Here is a 25,385-nt window from a genome sequence, read left to right on the forward strand (position 1 = left end):
CTCATTCTGAAATGCTGGCATGCCAAACAAGTACCACAAGATTTCAAAGATGCAACGATCACCACTCTTTATAAGAACAAAGGCGATCGTGGTGACTGTAACAATTATCGAGGTATTTCATTGCTGTCTGTCACTGGCAAAGTACTTGCTCGTATTCTACTGAAACGTTTGCAGGAAATCGCTGAAGATGCATATCCAGAATCGCAGTCCGGGTTCCGACCACAGCGATCAACTACTGATATGATCTTTGCTGTCTGACAACTGCAAGAGAAGTCACGAGAGCAGCGGCAACCGCTTTACATGGCTTTTGTTGACCTAACAAAAGCTTTTGACTATGTGGACAGAAAATCTATTTTCCAGGTCCTTGAGAAAGCTGGCTGTCCACCTACTCTACTCTTACTGATTCAGTCATTTCATGACGGTATGCTGGGTAGGGTGAAGTTTGATGGTGAGCTGTCTGATACGTTTCCCATCAAACGAGGTGTAAAACAGGGCTGTGTATTAGCGCCTACACTGTTTGGTATTTACTTCTCATAATGTAGTCAAAAGAGCATACGAAGACCTGGACAACAACACTGGTGTCTCTCTATTGTCACGTAACGATGGTAATTTCTTCCATCTGTCTCGTTTTAAAGCTAAAACAAAGACCCAGCAATTTGTTGTGCGTGAACTACTCTACGCCGATGATGCTGCGTTATGCGCGTCATCTCCAGATCAGCTTCAAATCCTGATAGATCGATTAGCCGAATCATGTGACAAATTTGGACTCACCATAAACATGGAAAAGACTGTTACAATGTCACATGTCCATGACTTTCATACATTTACAATCAATAAGACCCCACTTAAAGAAGTTGAGAAGTTCACTTATTTGGGTTCTACAATAACTCGAAGTGCTACACTTGATCTTGAATTGGGTGCCAGAATTGGTAAAGCGGCTTCTACCTTCGGAAGACTCACTAAACGAGTTTGGCGGAATAAGTACCTGTCCGTCCGAACTAAAGGCAGAATCTATGAAGCCTGTGTCCTGAGTATTCTCCTCTACGGAGCAGAAAGCTGGCCAACCTATCGCCCACAAGAAAGTAGACTCAGTGCTTTTCACACCAGAAACCTACGGTTCATCATAGGAAAAACCTGGGAGGACAAGATGACAAACGAGGAACTCTTTAAGATAACTAATTCAGAACCTCTATCATCTAGGCTCAAATTTACTCGACTTAGATGGGCAGGACAAGTAAACAGAATGCCACCTTCCCGCATCCCTCATTCTATCCTCCATGGCGTTCTGGAAGAGGGAACTCGTCACACTGGTAGACCAAAGCTTCGCTTTAAAGATGTACTCAAAAGAGATCTTGTGGACTTTGGCATTCAACCTGAATCATGGACCATAGCATCAAGGAATAGGGATCAGTGGAGGGCTCAACTTCACAAAGGAAGACAACTAGACTACGCCAACAACCTTCTAAAGTTGAGGGAAAGACGGATGAAGTTAACCAACACGGACTAATGTGAACTACCCAAGCATTGTCATTCTTGACAGACGCATGCCTAAACTAGGTTTTATATGTGGCTTATACTTACTAAGTTGTAAAAGGTAAACAAAGCAGCCTAATAATGTTCTGCTTTGGCCTATAAATATATGAAAAAATGGAAGTAATAATTCAAGTTAATAATTTTATCCAAAGAATTTGTAAAAATGTAATTTATTAGAGGTATCGGTATTGACCCGAAAAAAATATGTTGTGGCTGTCTTGAATTTGTTCTGAGCAGTGGGGGCGGAGTTAGTGTAAATAGCTTCTGCCAACAAGAGGGGCTATTTGCACTTAGTGTAAATAGACATTCCGGAAAAAAGAATAGACATTTCTATAGTGTAAACATTTAAGTAGCTATACTCTAAAATAGTTATCTTGAGCAGGGTCGTAACTGCAATATACCACACCAATAATCAGATATGGACAAAAATCCCAGGATATCAGCAGTTACAGAAATCCTCAAACCAGCCCGCCTGGCACCAACAATCATCCATGCGATTAATTCACAATAGAAACTAGCGAAAAATCCATTGAAAGGTCCATTGAAAAGGTCACCACACATATCTAGGGACCAGCATGTCATAGATTGATCTTGCAACCATTGCCCTATGCCCTAGCGATCATTTAGGCTATCAAATGCCTAGTAAACCCAAACACACTTACCAAGTATCATAAAAAATGCAATACAATTTGTTTTACTTATTCATTATTGTGGAGAATCCAATTGCATTTTAAAGAAAAACAAGATAATGATTTGTTTTTTATTTGCACAGAAAATTACCTGAAAACAGCAGGAAGGATAAAAACTAGAGATGCACCGATTGCAATTTTCTTGGCCGATTTCGATTTCTGATTTTTTTGCAAGTGTGACCTGCCGATACCGATTTTTTTCGATTTTCTTTCTAAGAACTATTATTGACCACATATACAAACAAAATCTACCTTTCTTCAAAGCTTAATTTTATTTTCATAATAAAATAAATTATTATACATTACAATTTCCCCCAAACTGCACTAAGTTACAGGATCTTCTCTCACTTAAACAACTCTCAAAATAAAGTGCTCTGTGACTGGAAAGAGGTAGAAATAACAATTAACTTCAAATGAGTTGCTTTATATAACAGATGTCATTTTCCACTATTTTTATAAATGGACCTTTTTCTCTTTATTACTCATCTAACAAAACAATTCCAAAGATCTGAAAAACTGAAGTGTCCAATACTCTCAACTTACGTTAGATGTCCAAATAACAGTTGTACAACTGAGCACTGCTTCGGGAATGGCTTGCATGCCTGTCAGCACTCCCGTTTTTCCTGGGAGTCTCCCATTTTGTTATTTCTCCCAAAAAAACTCCCGTAATTTGTATGGCCCAAACCACGTTATATGAATAATCACATCAATATATTATTCCAAGGTGGTCCAGTTGCCAGATCTTGAATGAAACGCATCCTACTCACACAATCGACACATCATACACATTACATATCATTTATGACCACAATCTGGCAACCCAAAACCCATTTGCGCTTTTGATATCTGCGCAAGCAGTAGACGCGGGATGTTAAATCAAGCAAAATATACATGTACATTTAAAAACAGCTGGATGGAAGAATTTATTTTCATATCGCGAAGCCATATCGACAATCCTACTCTGTATCGAGGAAATGTATCAGATTTCTGATCCCTCTGTCCTCAACTATGGAGAACAGCTGGTCATCCAGGGCCATGAATTCCATCATTTCCCTCGTAATTGCTTTGGTCTTTTCGCTGCTCATTCCAAGGAATGATAGGCTGCTGACTTGTGACTGGCTCTGAGCTCTGGCTAGCTTTAGCCGCTTTCCCTTTTTAGCTTCTTTTTTAAAATGGTGTGATGGTGTTATAAATGTCTAATTAGGTTTGTTGTTCCGAAAGTTATTGTGGTGGTTCCCCACATTTCGAAATGTATGTATTCTTCACTCACACAGTGAAGCTCTCCCACGCTAATGACATGTTTACATGCAGCTGTGACGTTATTGCCTGCGCCGCTGGCAACAAAACGGACCGGCTTGGAATCGGTAAGACATGAGGCTGACCGCCGGTTACCGGTCTGGGCCGACCATGCAGAAAATCGGCTAATTCCGGTCCCTGGCCGGTCGATCGGTGCATCTCTAATAAAAACTCTTCCAGTGACTACAATATAACTGATAATGTCATGGAAAATTCACATAAATTAATTAGGTGAAAAGTGTGAAAACCCTGAAAGAACCAGGACATGGTTTAAGGTGTGCTGTAAGATCTTGCTTTCATTCTCTCTCTCATCCCTCCATCATTTCTCCCTAACCTGTGGTGCTCTATTGTTTGCCGCAAGGGCCCTGCGTTGATGATTGAAATTGGGGACAGGAAAATAATCTGTGCACGGGCTGTTCTCATGCTCTGACTCCAGCTGTGATCTCACCTCTTGTCCAAACACTTCCTTCGGATAGGTCCATCAACTGAGAGGACACTATGGGAACATAGCATCTTCTTTTCCGCCATCGTCTTATTGACACTATAAGTGTAGACTGTATAATGAATGGCTTCTCACTTTTGAGAGAGTGGGAGATGATTTCATTGGTGGTGGGTGACAGAGAGGACATGCGCAAGGATAAAAACATGCTCTGGGAGGTGGTCAAGGACTACAGGAAGAGATGTGTGATGGTAGGGACTCAGATTTGCCACACACACATGCACACAAATGCAAACAACATGATAGGTGTGATTGAGAAACAGATCAATATTGAAGGCATATTTTATTATAAATCACATTCTGAAAGTGAAAGTGGAAATTTTTAGAGCACGTACATTTTTTGTAATTTTGAAGAAAAAAGAATTATGATGCTTAACACTATCCTAAATTCTCTAAGAACATTTGTGGACACACAGATTTTAATAAAGGAATATAAAAGTGTGAACCGCTTGGTGCTTTTGGTTCAATTAACTGCTAAAAACATTTTGGTTACTGTTGTAACCTCCGTTCCCTGATGGAGGGAACGAGACGTTGTGTCGATGTAGTGACATTAGGGGTCGCTCTTGGGAGCCCCAAAACGCTTCAGATCTTTGAGAAAAGGCCAATGAAAATTGGTGAGTGAAATTTGCATGCCACTCCTCTGGACATACGGGTATAAAAGGAGCTGGAATGCCCACTCTCATTCAGGAGACAAGGTCCCGGAAAATTCAGCGGGTAGTAAAGCATTGTGGAAAGAAGGACACAACGTCTTGTTCCCTCCATCAGGGAATAGAGATTACGACAGTAACCGAGACATTCCCCTTCTTTCACTCACGCGTCGTTGTGTCGGTGTAGTGACACTAAGGGTCCTTATACAAAACGCCACAACGGCTGAACTGTGTTACATGAACTGCCCATGCAGGTGTAAGCAGGCTACTACGTGCGTAAAAGCAGATGCACTCGGGCTACTCGTAGCCTCCCCCAATGCCACAAAAAACATTGTATAGTTCCCCAAATCCATGGGGAGATTTTCTCTCTACTCCAAAGAGTATAGATTCGGCTGTGGCCATTTAACACTCATTATATGCATCGAGGAAGGTGTTCTTTTCCTTTCCTATTCTTTCAGGGGAAAAAGACACCACGGAGACCACATCTTTCCCCGAAGGGGGGGTTGACATGTGGCAAATACATCACATGGGCTCAGGTACGCACATGGGAGGGGCGCGGTGGTAGGTCCAGGACATGTTAGCACACATAATGGGACCAAATACGAATTCCTTCGCTGAATTTGCAAGCCAGAGGGCTAGGGAGGAAGAACACCCATGTTCACGGTGGGAGAAAAGAGTGCACGACTTGAGGGGAGAGGCGCTATACGCAAGCAGTAAAACCGGCCAGCTGCCCTGCGTTACGAAACTTACCTTATCATACCTGATACAACACGGGACAAAACTGGCTCAACCGAGAGACTGTAAATTCTCACAAAAGGATTGGGTGTTGCTCAGCCCGCTGCTCTGCAGATGTCTGCTAGAGAAGTGCCCTTGGCCAGTGCCCACAAAGATGACAGACTACTTGTAGAGTGTGCTCGTATTCCCGAAGGGGCAGGCACAGCCTGGTAAGCCAGCACAATGGCATTCATGACCCTGTTTGGAGCAGGCATCTAGAGCTCTGCGTGCAATCCAAACAGATGCAAACACACGCTACGGACACAGCAACAAAAAGGCTGGGTCTGCCTCCTCCCCGGGGCAGGTTTGCTTGCAGGCTCACCACCTGGCCCCTAAAGGGGTCATGGTAACCTTGAGCACATAGCCCGGTCAGGGTCTCATGATCACGTGAGAGTCCTCCGGACTGAACACCAAGCACATTTCGCTGACAGAGAACGCTTGTAGGTCCCCCAACCCTCTTGATGGAAGTGAGCACAGTCAGGAGGGCGGTCTTCAACGAGATGGTCTTCAACGAGATGGCCTTCAACTAGACTGACTCTAGGGCTCGAACAGGGCTCTCCAAAGGCCCAGAGGACCATGAGGGAAGAGGCATGGCCTAGGAGGATTCAACCTCCTCTTGCCTCTCAGGAACCTGATGATCAAGTCGTGCTTCCCTAAATACTTACCGTATACTGCATCACGGTGCGCTGATGGGCTACAAACACCTTCAAGTTGGAGGGGGACAGCTGCCCCCCAGCCTTTTCTGCATTAAGGAAAGCACTGATCTGATTGCACATCTCTGGGGGTCTAGTGAAAACACGCCACTTCAGGGTATACAGCTGCCTTGTGGAAGGAGCTCTGGCCTGAGTGATCATGTTTATCACCGCGGGTGGTAGAACACCTATGTCTTCCGCATCCCATCCAGGTACCAGACATGGCCAGATGGTGCCCCGTCACTGAGAAAGAAGGGGAATTTGCCAGGGAGGTGCTGTCGCAAGGAGGGTGAGGTCTGAGAACCAAGTCTGGGTAGGCCAATACGGCGCCACGAGGGTGACTGTTCCTCATCCTCCCTGACCTTGCACAGGGTCTGTAAAGTAGTGCTCACTGGGGGGAATGCGTATTTGCGCAGCCCCCAGGGCCAGCTGTGTGCCAGCACGTTTGTCCAGAGGGGGCCTCCCGTCAGGGCATACCAGAGCGGGCAGTGGGAGGATTCCTGGGGAGCAAACAGGTCTACCTGTGCTTTGCAGAATCGATTCCAAATCAACTGGACCACCTGGAGGTGGAGTCTCCATTTTCCCCTGAGCGTCACCTGCCGCGACAGCATGTCTGCTGTGGCATTGAGGTTGACAGGGATGTGAGAGGCCCGAAGTGACCTGAGTCACCGCTGACTCCAGAGGAGGAGGTGAAGGGCGAGTTGTGACATGCGACTGTATTATATATGATATCTACGTTTATAAGTTTATATACGCTACTGATGCCATATTGTCCGTCCAGACCAACACGTGCTTGCCCCAGATCAACGGCAGTAGGCTCCGCAGGTCGAGCCGCACTGCAAGCAACTCGAGGCATTTGATGTGCCAACGCAGCCTTGGTCCTGTCCAGGAACCCACGACTGCGTGGCCGTTGCACACGGCACCCCAGCCTGACTTGGAGGCGTCTGTCGTAACAACGACCCACCTGGACAGTTGCTGTAGGGGACTCCTGTCCGCAGAGATGCAAGATGTGTCCAAGGGCTGAAGAAGTGGCAGCAGGCTGACATGAAAGCCATGCAATGTGTGCCGTGGCGCCATGCCAACCTCGAGACTTGAGTCTGAAGCCAGTGCTGCAACTCTCTCATATGCATCAATCTGAGTGGCGTGACCACCGCTGAGGATGCCATATACCTCAGGAGCCTCTGAAAATATTTCAGTGGAACCGTCATCCTCCACCTGAAATAGTTCAAGCAGTTCAACACTGACTGCATGCGCTCGCTTGTGAGGCACATTGTCATTGAGACTGAGGCTAACTCCATGCCGAGAAAGGAGATGCTCTGTTCTGGGGAGAGCTTGCTCTTTTCCCAGTTGACCCGAAGCCCTAAACGACTGGAGGTGCATGAGCACCAGTTCCCTGTGTGCACACTGTAACCCTGGAATGCGATAGAATCAGCCAGTTGTCGAGGTAATTGAGTATGCGAATGCCCACTTCCCTTAATTAAGGGCTGCCTCTGCGAACTTTGCGAAGACGCAAGGGGACAGTGACAGGCCGAAGGGGAGGACCTTTTACTGATACACTCGGCAGTGAAATGCGAACTGTATCGAGATTTGAAAGTACCACGAACAAGTATTGTGGGTACAGGTGTGCCGCGATCACCTTATCCACTCACGGCGGCCCGAGCAAGCATGGCTGTCAGCTATTCCTCAGACTGGGCCGGAACACACGAAGGCGTTAGCCAAATAAAGTCCTCGGTGTCCGACACCACCACGGCGCTTTCCGATGCAGTGACCGAAATCTCATCCATCCAATAATACAGTGACCTAGCGACCAAGTGTTAAAGTATTATTGAAACAGGAATTTGGGTTAGGAGACATTGAAGGGCTCTTCTGGTGAAATGGACATTTTCAATCTGGAGAGCATTTTATTGGAAAAAGTGCAAGCACCAGACTTTTGGTCCAAAGATAATGTTATAATTTTGTACGAGAACACTAGCATGTAGATGACCTCAAAACTAACACACATGGACTAAAAGCCACAAAATTCCAATTTGGCTTTAGCTGTTTTGGTGCATAAAGGATTTAGAGAGTTAAAGGTGGGGAAAAAATGTAATTGTAGATCATTTAATTCAGTACCTTCAATTAGAGCAGCATTTAATATTATATCAAAAATTTTTATTTCATTTTATCCACTGCAGGGTATAGTAGAATACATTTAAAAGCAGAAATACCTAAAAATGTCAAAACCGCAGCCTCAAAGTAATCAAAACACACATGGGAGCCACCAATAAAGAGATGTGTGGCACCAAAAACCCAATGATTTCAGTGATTAGTTCCAAGTAATTAATCAGAGTAATAATACATTGCAAAGGATGCATACATTTAGAGGACCATTTAGAAATTAAATGCGCTGTTTTATGTTGTGTAGTTTAGCCATAATAAATTGCTAGTTTTAAATGAATATCATCATTCGCAATGACACATTGCCGCTTAGAGGCAGTGAGCTTAAACACAGCCTTCCAAGAATACGGAGGGAGAGAGAGAGGAAGTACATAAAGGACGTATGGAGATTAATGCATATAAATGCACACATCATTCTTCTCTGCTGTGTTTGCCGATTATGACAACAGTTTTGATTATTCGTCTCTTTACGCTGTTCTCAAACCACACCCAGACACATGCAGTCACACTCCCTGATTAATGCAGGTGATCAAAATTCAAGTTTCACCTTAAATTTATGATAGTCATCAAGTTTAGATAAATATTTTATCTTTACTTGCTTAAATATATTTTTTCTGGCCCTTTCAGTTTTCCTTTTTTATGCAGCAATTCTCCACAAGCTATTTTTCGTGATACAGGTACATTCAAATTATTGAATTATTTATTTTATTAAAGGCTCTATATTTATATGCCTTTTTACAAAAAAATAAGTGGGACAGATATGGACATTTCTTTGGCTTGCATCAGCACAGGTTGTTTACTCAATATGGTCAGAGTGATTCAGAATCAGAAACGCTGTGTTATATCAACAGCGTTCCTTCAGCATCTTTTTGATAATAGAGCAGAATATGTATGGCACATAATTATTTTGCTGTACAAGGTATTGTAAAGAATGCTCTTGTGAACCACCTTGTCACTTGATGTAGCGAACACAAGTTGAGACAGTCACAATGTCGGGGAAAAACTGCTTTATTAAATAAAAGCAGGCAACAGTACAAAACAAGGGCAAATCCAGCAAAGAATGGTCAGGGTGAGCGTTAGGTCAAAAGCCGGGGAATCAAGATATAAACAAGGGGGCAATCCGGGAGAGAGTAGTCAAAGGGAGTGTGAGGTCGAAGCCGGGGAATAAATATACTAACAAGACAAGTGAGAGGAAAAGACAGGGGAACAAGGGGGGCTGGCAAGCTAAGAGGTGAACGAGAGGAGGTCAAAACTAGACAAGTCTAGTGGGGGCAAAGACACGGGAAACTAAACAGAATAACCAACCTTTACCGAAGACAGTCACAATGCCCCGCGCTGAGGATTCGCGCAGCTCACTAGAGCGAAGGTGCACGTCACATTTGCCGCGAGGAGCTACAGTTTGGAGGCAGGACCAAGCGCTCGCGTCCCAGGGGCAGCAGGTATGTCCCTTGTCTGATTTATGTCACCCTGTTTCACGTGTGTCTGCCCCTGAGCCCGTTTATGCCTCCAGTGCATCTCTGAGCGCCGTAAGCCTTCAACCCCCTGAGAGGTTTGATGGCTCTTCGGGTGCTTGCCAAGGGTTGTTTATGCAGGGCAGCGGTTGTAGAACTTTTAACCGTGCCCTTAACATTATGGACCCAGCGGCCCAACTCTTGGTTTTGCGTCAGGGGAGTCAACCCTTCGAGGCTTATGTGGTTGATTTTTGTGCCCTGGCCAACCAGGTGAATTTTGATGAGGTGGCTCTGAAAGACATTTTTCAATTTGGACTGAATGAGCCAGCCTCATCATTCATGCCTGGTGGTCGCTGCTCTCTCAACCTGGCTCAGTTTATTGACCTCGCCCTACTGTATGCTGGTTCCTCGTTTACTGTGGGGGAGGCAGAAACTGAACCAACGTTCCATACCACGGCCCCCGTCTTGAAGCCTACCACGGCCCCCGTCTTGAAGCCTACCACGGCCCCCGTCTTGAAGCCTGCCACGGCCCCCGTCTTGAAGCCTACCATGGCCCCCGTCTTGAAGCCTACCATGGCCCTAGTCCCGAAGCCTGTCACGGCCTTAGTCCCGAAGCCTGTCGCAGCCCTAGTCCCGAAGCCTGATGCGGCCCTAGCCCCGAAGCCTGACAGTCTCGAAGCCTGGCACGGCCAGCGAGTCAATGCCCATGCCTGCCACGGCCAGAGAGTCAGCGCCCATGCCCGCCACGGCCAACGAGCCAGCGCCCATGCCCGCCACGGCCAACGAGCCAGCGCCCATGCCCGCCACGGTCGGCGAGCCAGCGCCTGTAGCCTCGTCCGTCCCCATGGCCACGTCCCCTGTTGGCCGAGGATGCAAGAGAAGGAAGAGGGCCCCGTCTCCCCGTGCTCAAGACCGCAGAGGTTCCCTCAGAGTCTTCCACGGCTCTGCCGGGTTCTGCTCCGCCCCAGAGTCTTCCACGGCTCTGCCGGGTTCTGCTCCACCCCCAGAGTCTTCCACGGATCTGCCGGGTTCTGCTTCGCCCCCAGAGTCTTCCACGGCTCTGCCGGGTTCTGCTCCGCCCCCAGAGTCTTCCACGGCTCTGCCAGCCTCTGCTCGCCCCTCAGAGCCCTCTCGGCCTCCGCCTCTCGAGTCTCCCTAGGCTCCTCCTCTCAAGCCTCCCAGAGCTCTTCCTCTCGAGCCTCCTAAGGCCCCCTCCTCTCGAGCCTCCCAGAGCTCTACCTCCCAAGCCCCCCAGGGTTCTGCCTTTCAAGTCTCTCGAGCCTCCCAGAGCACTGCCTCTCAGGGCTTCTCCTCTCGAGTCTTTCAGGGCTCCCCCTCCCAAGCCTCTCAGGGCTTCTCCTCTCGAGTCTCTCAGGGCTCCTCCCCCCCTCAAGCCTCTCAGGGCTTCCCCTCTCGAGTCTTTCAGGGCTCCTCCTCCCCTCGAGCCTCTCAGGGCTCCGTCCCTCGAGTCTTTCATGGCTCCACCCCTTAAGCCTCTCACGGCTTCGCCTCTCGAGTCTCTCAGGGCTCCTCCTCCCCTCGAGCCTCTCAGGGCTCCGTCCCTCGAGTCTTTCATGGCTCCACCCCTCAAGCCTCTCACGGCTTCGCCCCTCGAGTCTCTCAGGGCTCCTCCCCACTCTCGTTGACCATTCTCCCTCTGGATTTTCCGTGCTGTACTTTTGTTTGCCTGCAAATAAATGCAGTTTTGACATACATTGTGACTGTCTCTTCTTGTGCGGGTTACACTCAACCTTTATTTTGCAATTTAATTCTAAACCTTCAAAAGCCTTGACTGATATGCACTTTCACAATGCTTTCAGCTCAAGGGAATTTTTTTAATGGAACTGACAAATTTAACCCTCATCTTCTGTTGAGATTGCCTTTAGGTTCTTTATATTTGGGATCCCAGAGACCCCAAAAGCAGTATGGATAGAACGTAATAATTAGATATTTTTTTCTTAACCTTTAAGTCAGAGGAACATATTAAATGAATTGAATTAAATCACATAAGATTACATGATTAATAAGATATTATTGAAGATTTATCCTGTCTTTTTTATCACAAAATGATTATGTATTATTCAGAAATGATACTGTTATATCCAGTGAAGAAAGGTTGTTTCTGTTTCTGATCAATTTGATCCCAGCAAAAAAATTTATTAAAAGTAAATAAATAAACAAGAACCATCAACTGTCAAAAAGCTACTGTTTACAACAATCAGAGAATGTTAGTAAGTGAAAATCTGTTGCATTTATTCATGTTTTATATCAGGGGCCTTTGAAACCTCAAATATAAGTAACGATGGCATTTGATGTGCATTATCAAGCTAAAATGTTGTTTATAATAAGTTCTCATAAGATTTGGAGTAGTCATGAATTATTAACCTGATACTTGATTGATAGATACGTCGAGCTATTAAAATGGCCTTTGGTTCTCTCAGAACCCAAACAGAACATGAGGGTTAAAAAAAATCACATTTTTGTTTTCTTTAGTTTGTTTCATATTAATATTTCAGCCTGATCTCACAGTGAAATCTGAAAGAGTAGGCCGACCTTTCTTTCAGCAAAATTGGTATATGTTGACCGGAATTTCAAATCACTGCCCCCTGTGGCCAAAGTGTAAGTATTGTAGGGCATATGAGGACATGTGAACTCCATTTATGTCCAGGAGAGGATGCAAAAGCTAGTAGTGAAGCAAGTTGTTTTCATCTTTACAGGACGTTATACAATGAAGAGAAAAAATATATATTTATAGATTATATCCCCCAAACCATAACTTAACAATTAGTGGAGTAAAAAAGTAATGTTTGAGGGTAAAGTGCAACCTTCGAATCATACTCATCATTGATTATTAAAACATGGTAACTGCCTGGCTTTGAACCCTTGTCTCCCACGCAGTTGATGCAACATACTACCAATCCCGCCAGGTGGAAAGATATACAATGTGAAACCATTGCAAATATCTGATAACAAAGCTGCATGTCAGCTCAGCACGTCGGCAATCAGTCACCAGTCACCGATTTTAGGGTACCGAAACTATCGGAAACATAATGCTGACTTCACATGTAATTATGTTGCAGCTGCAGTATTTGTATTATGTATCTCCTCATTTCAACCCATGATCTGGATTTCCAAAGTAAGGTAATTTATTCTTGCCACTTCACTTTGAGAGAAAGCTTTCATTTCCTCTAAACTCAAAACAACAATTAATCATCAACCCTCAGCTTTAATGAGGGGTAAATCTGTATTAATTAATATTCAAGAGCAGGTCATTAATATCCGTCACATATCATTTCTCATTAAAATCACCTGAATGAGTGGAAGGAGAGGAGATTCGTGAGCTGTTGCAGTCTGCCTGGCTTTATGAAAGTGAACATGTCCTTGCCCAAGTAATGAGTGTTTGCTCCTTACATGTACGTTCTTGGAGAACAATCACTCAAGTGATCAAGCACTTGCAACTCCAACTTTCAAGATAAACTATAGATAAACGTGAAGCAAACAAATACGATGCCAACAACCAACCCCACAACCTGTATATACCAAGCCCATGCTGTGCACAACAATTCAGGAAAGATTTGGTGATTGAATTTGATTTTATCCAGGAATTTAAGGTTTAATTTGCTCCATCTGGACCCTTTTTACATTTCCAGGTTTGGAATATTAGCAAGAATGGGAGACCAACAGCAAAAAAAAAAAAAAATATTGATTGAGAGATAGTTTGATAAATGTTAAATATGGTGGAAACGCATCATTACAGTCTCTGATCATGAGGTTGTAAGTCTCTTATCATAATGTTTGGTCCACCATGTTTGTAAGATAATTGGTATGCGACATTTAGGAGGGAAATGTCGCATTCTCACACCATTATATGTAAGGATATTGGTATGCTAAATTTAGAAGGGAATTTAGGGTCTGGAAATATGTGAGCTATTAACTAAATTAAACTGTCCTAATTGTACATTATTAGGTAATAAAATGTATAATGGAATTAGTCACGTTCGAAAACCATTATAAATTAGATAAATTACAAATAACTAGATTATTTGTTTTAATAGATTCTCCACCATTAAAATTGATTTGTTTTTTTTTTTTTTTTTGTATCCGCTCACAATTTCTACAGTAAGGAATTAACTTTAATAAGTGAATTATGATTAATTCACTTATTGGAGTGATATTATTCTCATGGTTTATTGAAAATAATATCACATGTATTTAGGTACAGCTTTGAAGCAAAATCTTTTAGAAACATGGATGAGATTATTTATCAAAATATACCACAGTCAAGTCATCTTCGAATACAGACAAACTGTATTACTATTCTAAACATAAATCGAATCTAACACAAGACAGGTTGGTGAAAAGAGTGATTGAATGTGAAATAAATTATCAATACAGTGAAAATTTACTTTGTGGAGTCTGTTGACAATGCCTTAAGAACCATTTATCCTTCTTTGAGTCTACATCGATTTGCCAAATTATTTAACTAATACACCAGCATTTTGTGCACAATGTTGGAGATGTACTTGCGTGTCTTTTTGGTGTTTCCTTGCGTTCTTTGTGTTGCTTGGTTCTTGGCTCTAGGTCGAAAGTCTGTTCCATCGATGTTTTGGACCTCTGTAAGATTTAAGTAATTTTCATGTGTGTGTGAACCGTAGAGAGTGATGAGATTTCTCTCTACGTCGAGTCCCGAGCTTCCTTGGGCCTCAAATGGCATGGACTTGTCAGTCAGCAGAGTGACCAGACGAAGCATGTGCAGGCAGAAGAGAGGAAGAGAGAAGAGGAAGAGAGCATGTTCTTCCTGTTTGGAAATATTTGAACTGAAATTGGCTGCATCCCCAAAGGTATCCTGTGCCAATAAGAAGTGACTTTTCAGAGTCACATGGTCGACTGGGCTATCCTTTCTGACAGTTAATTTTATGGTCCTTTGTTCCAGAGTCTTACAAATCTCCCACTCAAAAACAGTGCATATTTAATCGTGAACATTTATATCTTGAGAATGGTACAAGAGATATGATATTAGTTGTCATCAGCTTTCTTTGTATACGCCAGCGAACACTTGCATACTAAACATGAAATTTTTTCTTGGATATTATATGTGTAGGTAACAAAACATGAAAATCCCTGGTTAAAAAATAATACTGGTTAATTCATGGGTTATACATCATTGATGAAACATTACACACATTTTAAAGAGGTATATAAGGCTATAATCATTCATTTGTCAGTTATACAAGTTACCACAGTGCAAAGCAATTGTCAGGATTGCCTAGCAAGCCTAGGTATTGTATAAATCATGGATTTAAATGTAGTCTGTACATTTTAGAAGGCTAAATTGGTAAAGTACTGTGACTGTAAAATGCTCCTGGATTAAGATGAAATGTCTTAGTATTTAATTCATGAAAATCTGATGGTCTTTTGGAAACCTTTCAATGAAAAGTCTGCTTTAACTCTGTGTGGAAGTTCAGGAGGTAGTGCAGAGGGTCCTTTCTGACGAATGAGGATGCCTGGGCTGTTTAATTTATGATGGTGAATAATTCCAGGATAGCAAAGGTTGAAAATCCTAGATTCAAATCAAATTGTTTCAATTCTTCTGCATGCATAATACTACAATGTATATTCACCAAATAATGAAAACCAACCTAAACATGTGCCAACCAACCCCAGATTCCCCTTAATTGTAATTATATTCTAAATTCTATATTTTAAAAATTATTATTAAACAGTCAAGTCTTTTGCAAACAATTTGGTGTTTTTACTACAAAAATGCAGGAATATTTATTTATTTTTGTAAGGGATGTAACAAAGGAAGGAAAAGCAAGCAAGAAAGAAAAAAGACAGAATACAGGTATAAATGAAAACTTTATTAGCATTCTCTCCTATTGGTCACATCAGCATCAAAATAATTTTTCTAATGGACATCTTTAATCACTATCATCACAATTAAATTAGATTCAACTTTTCCTTTTATCGCTCTTTAAATGTTTTTTTCATTTTTCAAAAGATGAAACCAAATTTACATGATTAGAAGAGAAAATAATAATAATTGAAATAATGAATATCACATTCGATGCTGGGCCCCTAAAAAAGAGCTAAGTATTGTTTCTGTTAGTTTTCTTATTATTCTGCTTTAGCTCTTGCATTCTATGGCAGCCAATATGGCAGTATGTGGGGAAATGCTGAAATTTGCCACACTGATATGGGTGGGCTTACAAAAAAAATCTAAACTAGTTGCAAACTTGTCACAAATTTGCAGCACAATATTTCCACACGCAAATGAGCTGTTGATTTGCCACAAATGATTGCACGAAGTTTGAAGCTCTTCACCGGTAGTGGTGAACTTCCCTAAAACTTTGGCAACAATGTACAATTTGCTGCAAGTTTGCTGCAAAGCTCATTTGCATGTGAAAATGATCAGTGGTGAATTGATGGAAAGTTTTCGGCAAATTTGCTATGAACTCTCGATTTTTGTAAGGGAGACTACCTCACACAAAATTTTGGGTCTCTAACTAAAACTCTCTTTTGCCCCCAACAGTTCAAATTTCACTTATGTTTCTAGACTTAAGTCCAAGAAACAAAATGTTTTTTCTCTTTGATTCATTGGCATCAAAGGTAGGTTTCTGAGAAAATCCTATATGGAAGAAAATCTAGTGGAAGGAGCATAAAAACAAGGTGTCATATGGACTATGAGGAGTTCGAAAAGGTAGGTTTCTCAGAAAATCAGAAATGGCGTAAAATCTAGTGGGTGGAGCTTAAACATGATGCAAACTTACTGGGACTCTACCCACTAGACTTTCTGTCATTTTGGATTTTCAGAGAAACTGAACTTTTTAAAATCCTCCTAGATCATTTGTTGCATCATTTTTAAGCTCCACCCACTAGATTTTCCTCCCTTTTGGATTTGCCATGAAACCTACCTTTTCGAACTCCTTCTAGACCATGTCTAATTTGTGTGAAATTTTGTATGTATCATCTAGAGATACTAATGACAAAAAGATATGAAATTTTTGATGATAGACCAAATTGTTCCCATATACCGCATCAAACGTTTCCGCTTTGCATTTTTTATTTAATTGAAAACCAATTTTTTTAAACTCCTCTGTGGCCTTACATCGGATTAGCCTATATATATATACACTCACCTAAAGGATTATTAGAAACACCTGTTCAATTTCTCATTAATACAATTATCTAATCAACCAATCACATGGCAGTTGCTTCAATGCATTTAGGGGTGTGGTCCTGGTCAAGACAATCTCCTGAACTCCAAACTGAATGTCAGAATGGGAAAGAAAGGTGATTTAAGCAATTTTGAGCGTGGCATGGTTGTTGGTGCCAGACGGGCCGGTCTGAGTATTTCACAATCTGCTCAGTTACTGGGATTTTCACGCAGAACCATTTCTAGGGTTTACAAAGAATGGTGTGAAAAGGGAAAAACATCCAGTATGCGGCAGTCCTGTGGGCGAAAATGCCTTGTTGATGCTAGAGGTCAGAGGAGAATGGGCCTACTGATTCAAGCTGATAGAAGAGCAACTTTGCCTGAAATAACCACTCGTTACAACCGAGGTATGCAGCAAAGCATTTGTGAAGCCACAACACACACAACCTTGAGGCGGATGGGCTACAACAGCAGAAGACCCCACCGGGTACCACTCATCTCCACTACAAATAGGAAAAAGAGGCTACAATTTGCAAGAGCTCACCAAAATTGGACAGTTGAAGACTGGAAAAATGTTGCCTGGTCTGATGAGTCTCGATTTCTGTTGAGACATTCAGATAGTAGAGTCAGAATTTGGCGTAAACAGAATGAGAACATGGATCCATCATGCCTTGTTACCACTGTGCAGGCTGGTGGTGGTGGTGTAATGGTGTGGGGGAAGTTTTCTTGGCACACTTTAGGCCCCTTAGTGCCAATTGGGCATCGTTTAAATGCCACGGCCTACCTGAGCATTGTTTCTGACCATGTCCATCCCTTTATGGCCACCATGTACCCATCCTCTGATGGCTACTTCCAGCAGGATAATGCACCATGTCACAAAGCTCGAATCATTTCAAATTGGTTTCTTGAACATGACAATGAGTTCACTGTACTAAAATGGCCCCCACAGTCACCAGATCTCAACCCAATAGAGCATCTTTGGGATGTGATGGAACAGGAGCTTCGTGCCCTGGATGTGCATCCCACAAATCTCCATCAACTGCAAGATGCTATCCTATCAATATGGGCCAACATTTCTAAAGAATGCTTTCAGCACCTTGTTGAATCAATGCCACGTAGAATTAAGGCAGTTCTGAAGGCGAAAGGGGGTCAAACACAGTATTAGTATGGTGTTCCTAATAATCCTTTAGGTGAGTGTATATATATATATATTTAATAATAATTGCATTGTATCATCTAGGGACACTCATGACAAAAAGTTGAGCTTTTTGATAGACCAAACCATTCTCATGTAATGCATAAACCCACTGTATGGAAAGATGCCAATAAGGATCTGAGGCTGTATCCCATTAACACTTTGGCATTTTGACACAAAGCTTAATTTGTGACATTGTGACCAACCACTGAAAATGTCAAATCAATTTGGTAACAGCTCCACCTATTGGTCAAGCGTTATAGGCAATTGTATTACACTACAAGTCATTAAACTAATGTCTTTTTTTCACCACTCTGTTTAAAATCATTACTAGAATAATAAATTCAATTAAACTGTTTGCCAATGATGTGCTTGGCCCCGTAATTGCTGCTTGTAGCTATATTTACATTTAAAATCATCCTCCACTGAACCTCAGCCTTTCACAAGCTACATTTTATTGAACTAAGTAACTTACAGATATTAGGATGTGTTGTACAGTGGTTTCTTTAGGTCTGTGAAAAAGATGTTAGAAACCTCCAGCAGCCCAGCAAGAAACACGACTTCTTGCCGGTTAAAATAACTCATTCATGCAAATCTGGGGATCTGCTTCTTTCAATACCCAAACACTTAAATAATTAAAACTGCAAAAACTGGTAACAGTGTGAAGAAGCAACCTCAAATCCCATCATAAAAAGAAGATTTTTTGTTTCATGTGAATTAGAGAATCATTTGAATTTGTTTTCACATGAACCGTCCAAACGAACCGGCTCAATACAATGAATGGTGTTCCCAACTCTAAACAAGTAAATCATTTATTTGGATGGTTCATTTACATGAAAGAACAGATTATTTATTTATTATTATTGGGATTCAACAGCACTACATACAGTATATAAGACAGAGAACGTTTTATGTGAGTGAGATTGATTAATTTGGCAACAAACGCTGTCGGCAATGTGAAAATAACTGAACTGCATTTTTCAGTAGTGTGGCAATAGCTAAGTTAGTAGTGGACGGACTGGAGGATGGAGGTTTGAACCTGGAATGTGACACTGTCCAATAAACTGTTCTATAAAATAATCAAAATACTGTACGTGCCTAACTTAACATAACAAAATAAAATAATAATAAATATAAGACATATCCTAAAATATATCCTTAAATGAACAGGCTAAACTGATTAATTGTAGTGGACTACATTCATGTGCTACTATCTTTGCCATAGATGGCTTGAAGAAAAGTCAGAATTTTTTATAGAGAAAACACTCAGAGGAAAGGAAATGTATGCATGAAGAGGGCTAGAAAGACAAGAGAAAGTGACAGAGGTAAGTAGAGTGGGCTTAAGGATAAAAGAGAATCCCTCACATATGCATGCAAACAAACAAAATTTTCTCTCCAAATCAAGTTGTGAAAGATGTGATATCTGTGAATTATAACATGGTCAGTGAAGCCATTGTCGTGTGTGTGTGTGTGTGTGTGTGTGTGTGTGTGTGTGTGTGTGTGTGTGTGTGTGTGTGTGTGTGTGTGTGTGTGTGTGTGTGTGTGTGTGTGTGTGTGTGTGTGTGGGGCAATGGATTAAAAGGAGCCGAGATTTCAGAGACAGTGCATGTAGTTTTGGGGAAGAGTTGCTCTAGGTGAATAAAGCCAAGATCAGTTTCATTCATATCAACTCTCTGTATTAGACAAATAAATCCATTCTTTTTACTGCTTCATGAATATATATATATATATATATATATATATATATATATATATATATATATATACATACATACACACACACACACACGGTATATATAACATTTATATTTAAATGCTTTTTTTTAAAATCAATTATTTATTGCATTGTAAGAACTATTCCAGTGAGTTATTTTCACATACAGTCTTATTGTGAGTCCTATTGTACAATCAACTTTGCTTCACACACCTGTTCATATTAGGTGGTTTTCACATAGGACTGTCTGGAATTTTAAACCGTTTTTCACATGTTCCGACTTTATTGAAATTTCAGAACATATAATGACAAATTAAGACATGTTAAATGGATCTCAAATTATTTATGTCCTCAGTTCTTTGCAAATAACATTTAATGGACAAAACATATTGGCCACCATACGATTTTCATGACTTTATCGATTTTTAAGAGAACATTTTTTTCAGACTTTGATTAAGTAATCCAGATGTTTCCAGATTGGATAGAATGGTTGCAATCATGGAACCTGGTGTGGCACTCATATGTATTTATTTGATAATTTACCACATGGTACAAAGAAAGTGACACTGTTTTGTCTTCAACAACATTGATAATTATATCATAATTGTTTTTTTAAGTGCCTATTTCAAGAGGACCATTGCTTTTTGAATCTGGCTCATGTGAACCACAAAAGGTTAAATATAGTCTTGTGTCTCAGTGCCTTATTTATTCTTTCTCTCTCTTTCTGTAGGTGCAGAGATGGTGGAGGCCCAGTGTCAGCGGTTCGAGGTGATGAGTAGTGATGGAGAGAGAGTTCTCTTTTCCGCTGATGAAGAGGAGATCAGTATTGGCACAGATAAACTGAGGGTCACAGGTAACACTGGAGCACATGCATTCATCCCATACATGTCCATGCACATAAAGGTCATATACAGTCATATACAGCACTTGAAAAAGTATTCAAACCCTTAAAGAAATAGTTCACCACAAAATGTAAATTCTGCCATCATTTACTCCCCCTCATGTTGTTCCAAACCCTTATGCAAAACACAAAAGACAATGCGTTAATATCTTTTCAATAATGGCAGTGGATAGTGCTTCACGTTATAGATCCCAACAGTATTTTAAAAGTAGTCCATGCATTTGTGTGCCATATTCAAAGTCTTCTGAAGAAACAGAAGAGGTTTTGTTGAGGAACAACCTGGAATTTCAACTTAAAAAGTCATTTTTTAGTACAAATTTTGATGTCCTTCATGAGTGCTATGAGAGAAGTGCATTCACTGATGTTTATTAAACATCAAACATAATTAACATTTTATATTAGAAGATATTAATAACAATAAAGTAGAAGAATTCAGTGTCATGCCTTTTGTATAGCCTTAACTTTTAAGGTACTAAATATGTTTGTGAGGCACATACTAGGAAACTTACACTGAGATTACAAAAAGATGACTTCAAATAGATTTCCCATTTGCTCTTTCTGTCTAAAACAAAGCATGCTGGGAGGTCAAGTGGAATAGCAGGAGGTCAGGGACAGAGAGGGCACATGCTCAGTAATTGGGCAGATCTGCCCATTAACTCTTTTCACAAAAAGACATCGGTAGACACAGAGAGAGAAGAAACAAGAGAGATAGACATATCTTGCATATTTGAAATAAAGTGGTTCTTTATAGGTGAGACTGAAAGGCTACAAACGTGTCAGGAAGAAGAACTGCCCTGGGGAGACAAAGAGAACGTAGAGAGAGAGATAAAGGAAGAGAGATCATTTGGAGGGCAGAATTCAAGTAGAGAGGGCATAAAGTGATAAATGTATTGCAATTATGTGTTATTTCACTGACCCAAATTACATCAGCTGCTTGAATCTTTTCCAAACATGATTGTGGAAAAAACTAGGGGAATTAAAGAAACAAGGACAGACAGAACAAATAAAAAAGAAAGAAAGTCTTACTTTAGGACTTATAAACTTAACTTCACTTAACAGGTACATTTTCTGGAAAAATTATATTCTTGAAATGGGGAACATTTCAAAAGTTCAAAAAGTACAAATCTGGGGAAAAAGCACTAAAGTACAGTTCCACATTACATTTAATTTATAATTTTGTGATTCATACCTCTGACTATGTGGTACAGTGTCTAGTTTTAGTCACCTTATTAGTATAGTAGCTATAACAGACCACCTGTCGGTGGATAAAATGATTTGGTAAAGAACAGAACAGGCTTATATATTCCACCATGGACTCCATGTTTGTTTATATGTGTGGAGTAACTTTTCTGATGCTTAAGGAAAGTGCCATGACTTTGCTTTCACAAGAGCCCCATTTACAGCTGGAATAACCATTTGTTTTAGATGATACGATCAGAAATGTTCAGCTGAGACAGATTTATACCTGGTATTAGCACAACATTAACATCTCAAATACGCCTCCTGTGATCAATTGGATTTTGTTGAAGAAATGGTCTCTGATTTCATGACTACATCACTTTATAACAGTGTGTCATTGCAGGTTGACATCCATCTTGTTTACTTTGAAAAACAGCACAGACAGATGCAAAAACTTATACAGTGTGAACACCCCCTACTACACTTAAAATGAAAAATGCTTTAAATCAATGAACAGGAAGGGAGAGAAAAGGCTTAAAATTAAAATTGTGTATTTCTCCTTGGATTAGTGTCGTTGTTTTGGCAGTAAATAGTTTTTATAAAGGGAAATGTAAGAAAATCACATTAAGTGTTTAAACTAAACCTGCACTGTTCTGTTCTTATTTATTAAAAGTGGTGCAGTTCTTTTACTGTCATTTAGTTGTGTCTCTCGCTCTTCCAGAACGAGCACTCATATACGTAAAAAAATTGAATGCCATGTCATGAAAAGGTGCATTTAGTAGTGTTTTAAAATCACAATTGTGGGTAACTTTTAACAAGCATTTGAATGCTGCTTCTGACAGAGATTTCCCCAGCCACTTCTGTCAACTGTGGTGTCACTGTAAAGCAACAGCCGATATCTTACACAACTCAGCTCGGTTTCAGCTCCATTTCTCTTAATTTGTGAAACATTCTCAGCAGTGAGTAATACTAAAATATGGGGCAAACGATGTCCCCTATGGATTTCTTATGAAAAGCAATTTTCCACTTAAATACAGGGTGATTCCATATTATACAGGACGGTTGCTGACATTTATTTTCCTTTTATTAATTACAGTTACAGTATATAAAAATAAAGTTAAAGAGAAGCTAACACGACAGTAGATTATGGACATCTGAATCATCAAAACGTCTAGATTACTGTTGTAACCTCCATTCCCTGATGGAGGGAATGAGACGTTGTGTCAAAAAAGGGACACTAGGGGTCTCTCTTGAGAGCCTCGCGCATCTCTGAACTTGAGAAAAGGCCAATGACAAATTGGAAGACAGAATTTGCATGTCCCACCCCCGGGCATATGGGTAAAAAGGGAGGGAAAAGCGTTTGTTCATTCAGGATTTTGCCTGAGGAGCCAACAATGAGGTTCGGCCGTAACAGTGGCTCAGTTCAGCGACATGGCCGGGAGGACACAAAATCTCGTTCCCTCCATCAGGGAACGGAGGTTACAACAGTAACCTAGACATTCCCCGTCTATCGCTCACTTCGACGTTGTGTCGAAGAAGCAACACTAGGGGTCCAATTTTAATCACGCCATACACTGAACCATGTACGTGCGCTGCTGACACAGGTGTGGGCAGGCAGTTGCATGCCAAAAACGACAGGCCGTGTCAGACTGCACGTACCCTTCCCCATAAAATCATCATAGCCTTCTGGTTCCCTACGCCCCGATATGGGGGGAACAAGGCTACATGCCAAGCGTGGGAGCAAGCCGTGTCAGCCGCGCATAGATTTAAAGCGGCTGGGGCCATCTTAACGTTATCACACGCATCGGGGAAGGCGTTCTTTCCCAATTCCTATTCGTTCAGGGCGGAAAGACCCTGCGGAGACCACACCTGCCCAGGCTGGGGGAGGTAAAGTGTGGTGGAATACATCATATGGGATTCTAAGTCGCATGTGGAGAATGGCGCAGTGGTAGATCCTACCTCATTGGGAGGGATGAACTAAGTCCGAGAGGGCCAGTAGGGGGCCACCAGAATAACTTGTTCCTCGTCCTCCCTGAACTTGCATAGCACCTGTGCAAGAATGCTCACTGGGGGAAATGCGTACTTGCACAGCCCCCTGTGCCAGCTGTGTCAGCGCGTTTGTCCTGAGGGGAGCTTCCGTTCGGGAGTACCAGTGGGGGAAGGTCTCTCGGGAGGCGAATAGATCTACCTGTGCCTTGCCAAACCATTCCCAAATCAGCTGGACCGACTGGGGGTGGAACCTCCATTCTCTGCGATAGCACATCCGCTGCCACGTTGAGGCTGCCTGGGATGTAAGCGGCTCCAAAGGAGGAGATGGCGGGCGAGTTGTGACATGTGAATGGTGCGTACACCGCCTTGGCGATTTATGTATGCTACCATCGTGGTGCTGTCTGATCGGATCAAGACGTGCTTGCGCCGAACTAGCAGGAGAAATCTCCGAAGGGCAAGAAGTACAGCCAACCACACCAGGCAATTGATGTGCCAGTGCAGAGGGGGCCCTTTCCAACGTCCCGTGGCTGTTTGCCCATTGCATACGTGCCCCGACCCTGCTTGTAGGCGTCTGTGGTGACCAGAACGCATCGGGACACCTGCTGCAAGGGGACTCCTGCCTGTAAAAAACAGAGCTCTGTCCAGGGTTTAAAAGTCTGGCGGCAGGCGGGGGTGATAAACACATGGTGCGTGCCACAGCGCCATGCTAGTCTCGGGACTCGAGTCTGGAGCCAGTGCTGAAGTGGTCTCATATGCATCAACTCCAGTGGCGCGACCACCGCAGAGGACACCATATGCCTCAGGAGCTTCTGGAAATTTTTTAGAGGGACCGCCGTGCCTGGCCTGAACAAGGTGAGGCATTCCAGCACTGACTGCGTGCGCTCGTTGGTGAGGCGTACTGTCATTGAGACTGGGTCTAACTCCATGACGAGAAAAGAGATGCTCTGAACCGAGGCAAGCTTGCTCTTTTCCCAGTTGACCTGAAGCCCTGTTGACCAGGTGCCTGAGCATCTGGTCCCTGTGGATGTACAGTAACTCTCGGGAGTGGACCAGGATGAGCCAGTCGTCGAGGTAGTTGAGTATGCGAACGCCTGCTTCACGAAGCGGGGCAAAGCTGCCTCTGTGACCTTCGTAAAGACGCGAGGGGACAGGGACATGCCGAAGGGGAGGACCTTGTGCTGATATGCCTGGCCGTCGAATGCGAACCGTAGAAGGGTCGATGTCAAGGCAAGATTGAGACGTGGAAATACGCATCCTTCAGGTCTACTGCTGCGACCAATCTGGATGCCAGACTCAAGTTAAGATGTGTCTTTGCGTGAGCATTTTGAATGGGAGTTTGTTCAAGGCCCTGTTGAAAACTCGCTAGTCCAAGATCAGACGTAAGCCGCCGCCTTTCTTGGGTACGATGAAGTAAGGGCTGTAGAAATCCTTCTTCATCTCGGCTGGAGGGACATGCTCTATTGCGTCTTTGAGTAAGAGAGTCGCGATTTCCGCACGCAGGGACTTGGCATCT

The 25,385-nt window shown here is 42.4% G+C and overlaps 1 protein-coding gene across 1 annotated transcript in view; it reads left to right on the plus strand.

Moving 5' to 3' along the window:
* Positions 1–25,385, plus strand: part of LOC127644056 (zeta-sarcoglycan) — a 530,452-nt gene that overhangs the window by 401,351 nt on the left and 103,716 nt on the right. Inside the window, exon 5 of the mRNA XM_052127069.1 lies at positions 20,534–20,656. Coding sequence (XP_051983029.1) covers positions 20,534–20,656 — 123 coding nt within the window. The remainder of the gene's footprint in view (positions 1–20,533; positions 20,657–25,385) is intronic.

Source organism: Xyrauchen texanus, chromosome 5, assembly GCF_025860055.1.
Source record: "Xyrauchen texanus isolate HMW12.3.18 chromosome 5, RBS_HiC_50CHRs, whole genome shotgun sequence".
In the NCBI taxonomy this organism is placed as follows: domain Eukaryota; kingdom Metazoa; phylum Chordata; class Actinopteri; order Cypriniformes; family Catostomidae; genus Xyrauchen; species Xyrauchen texanus.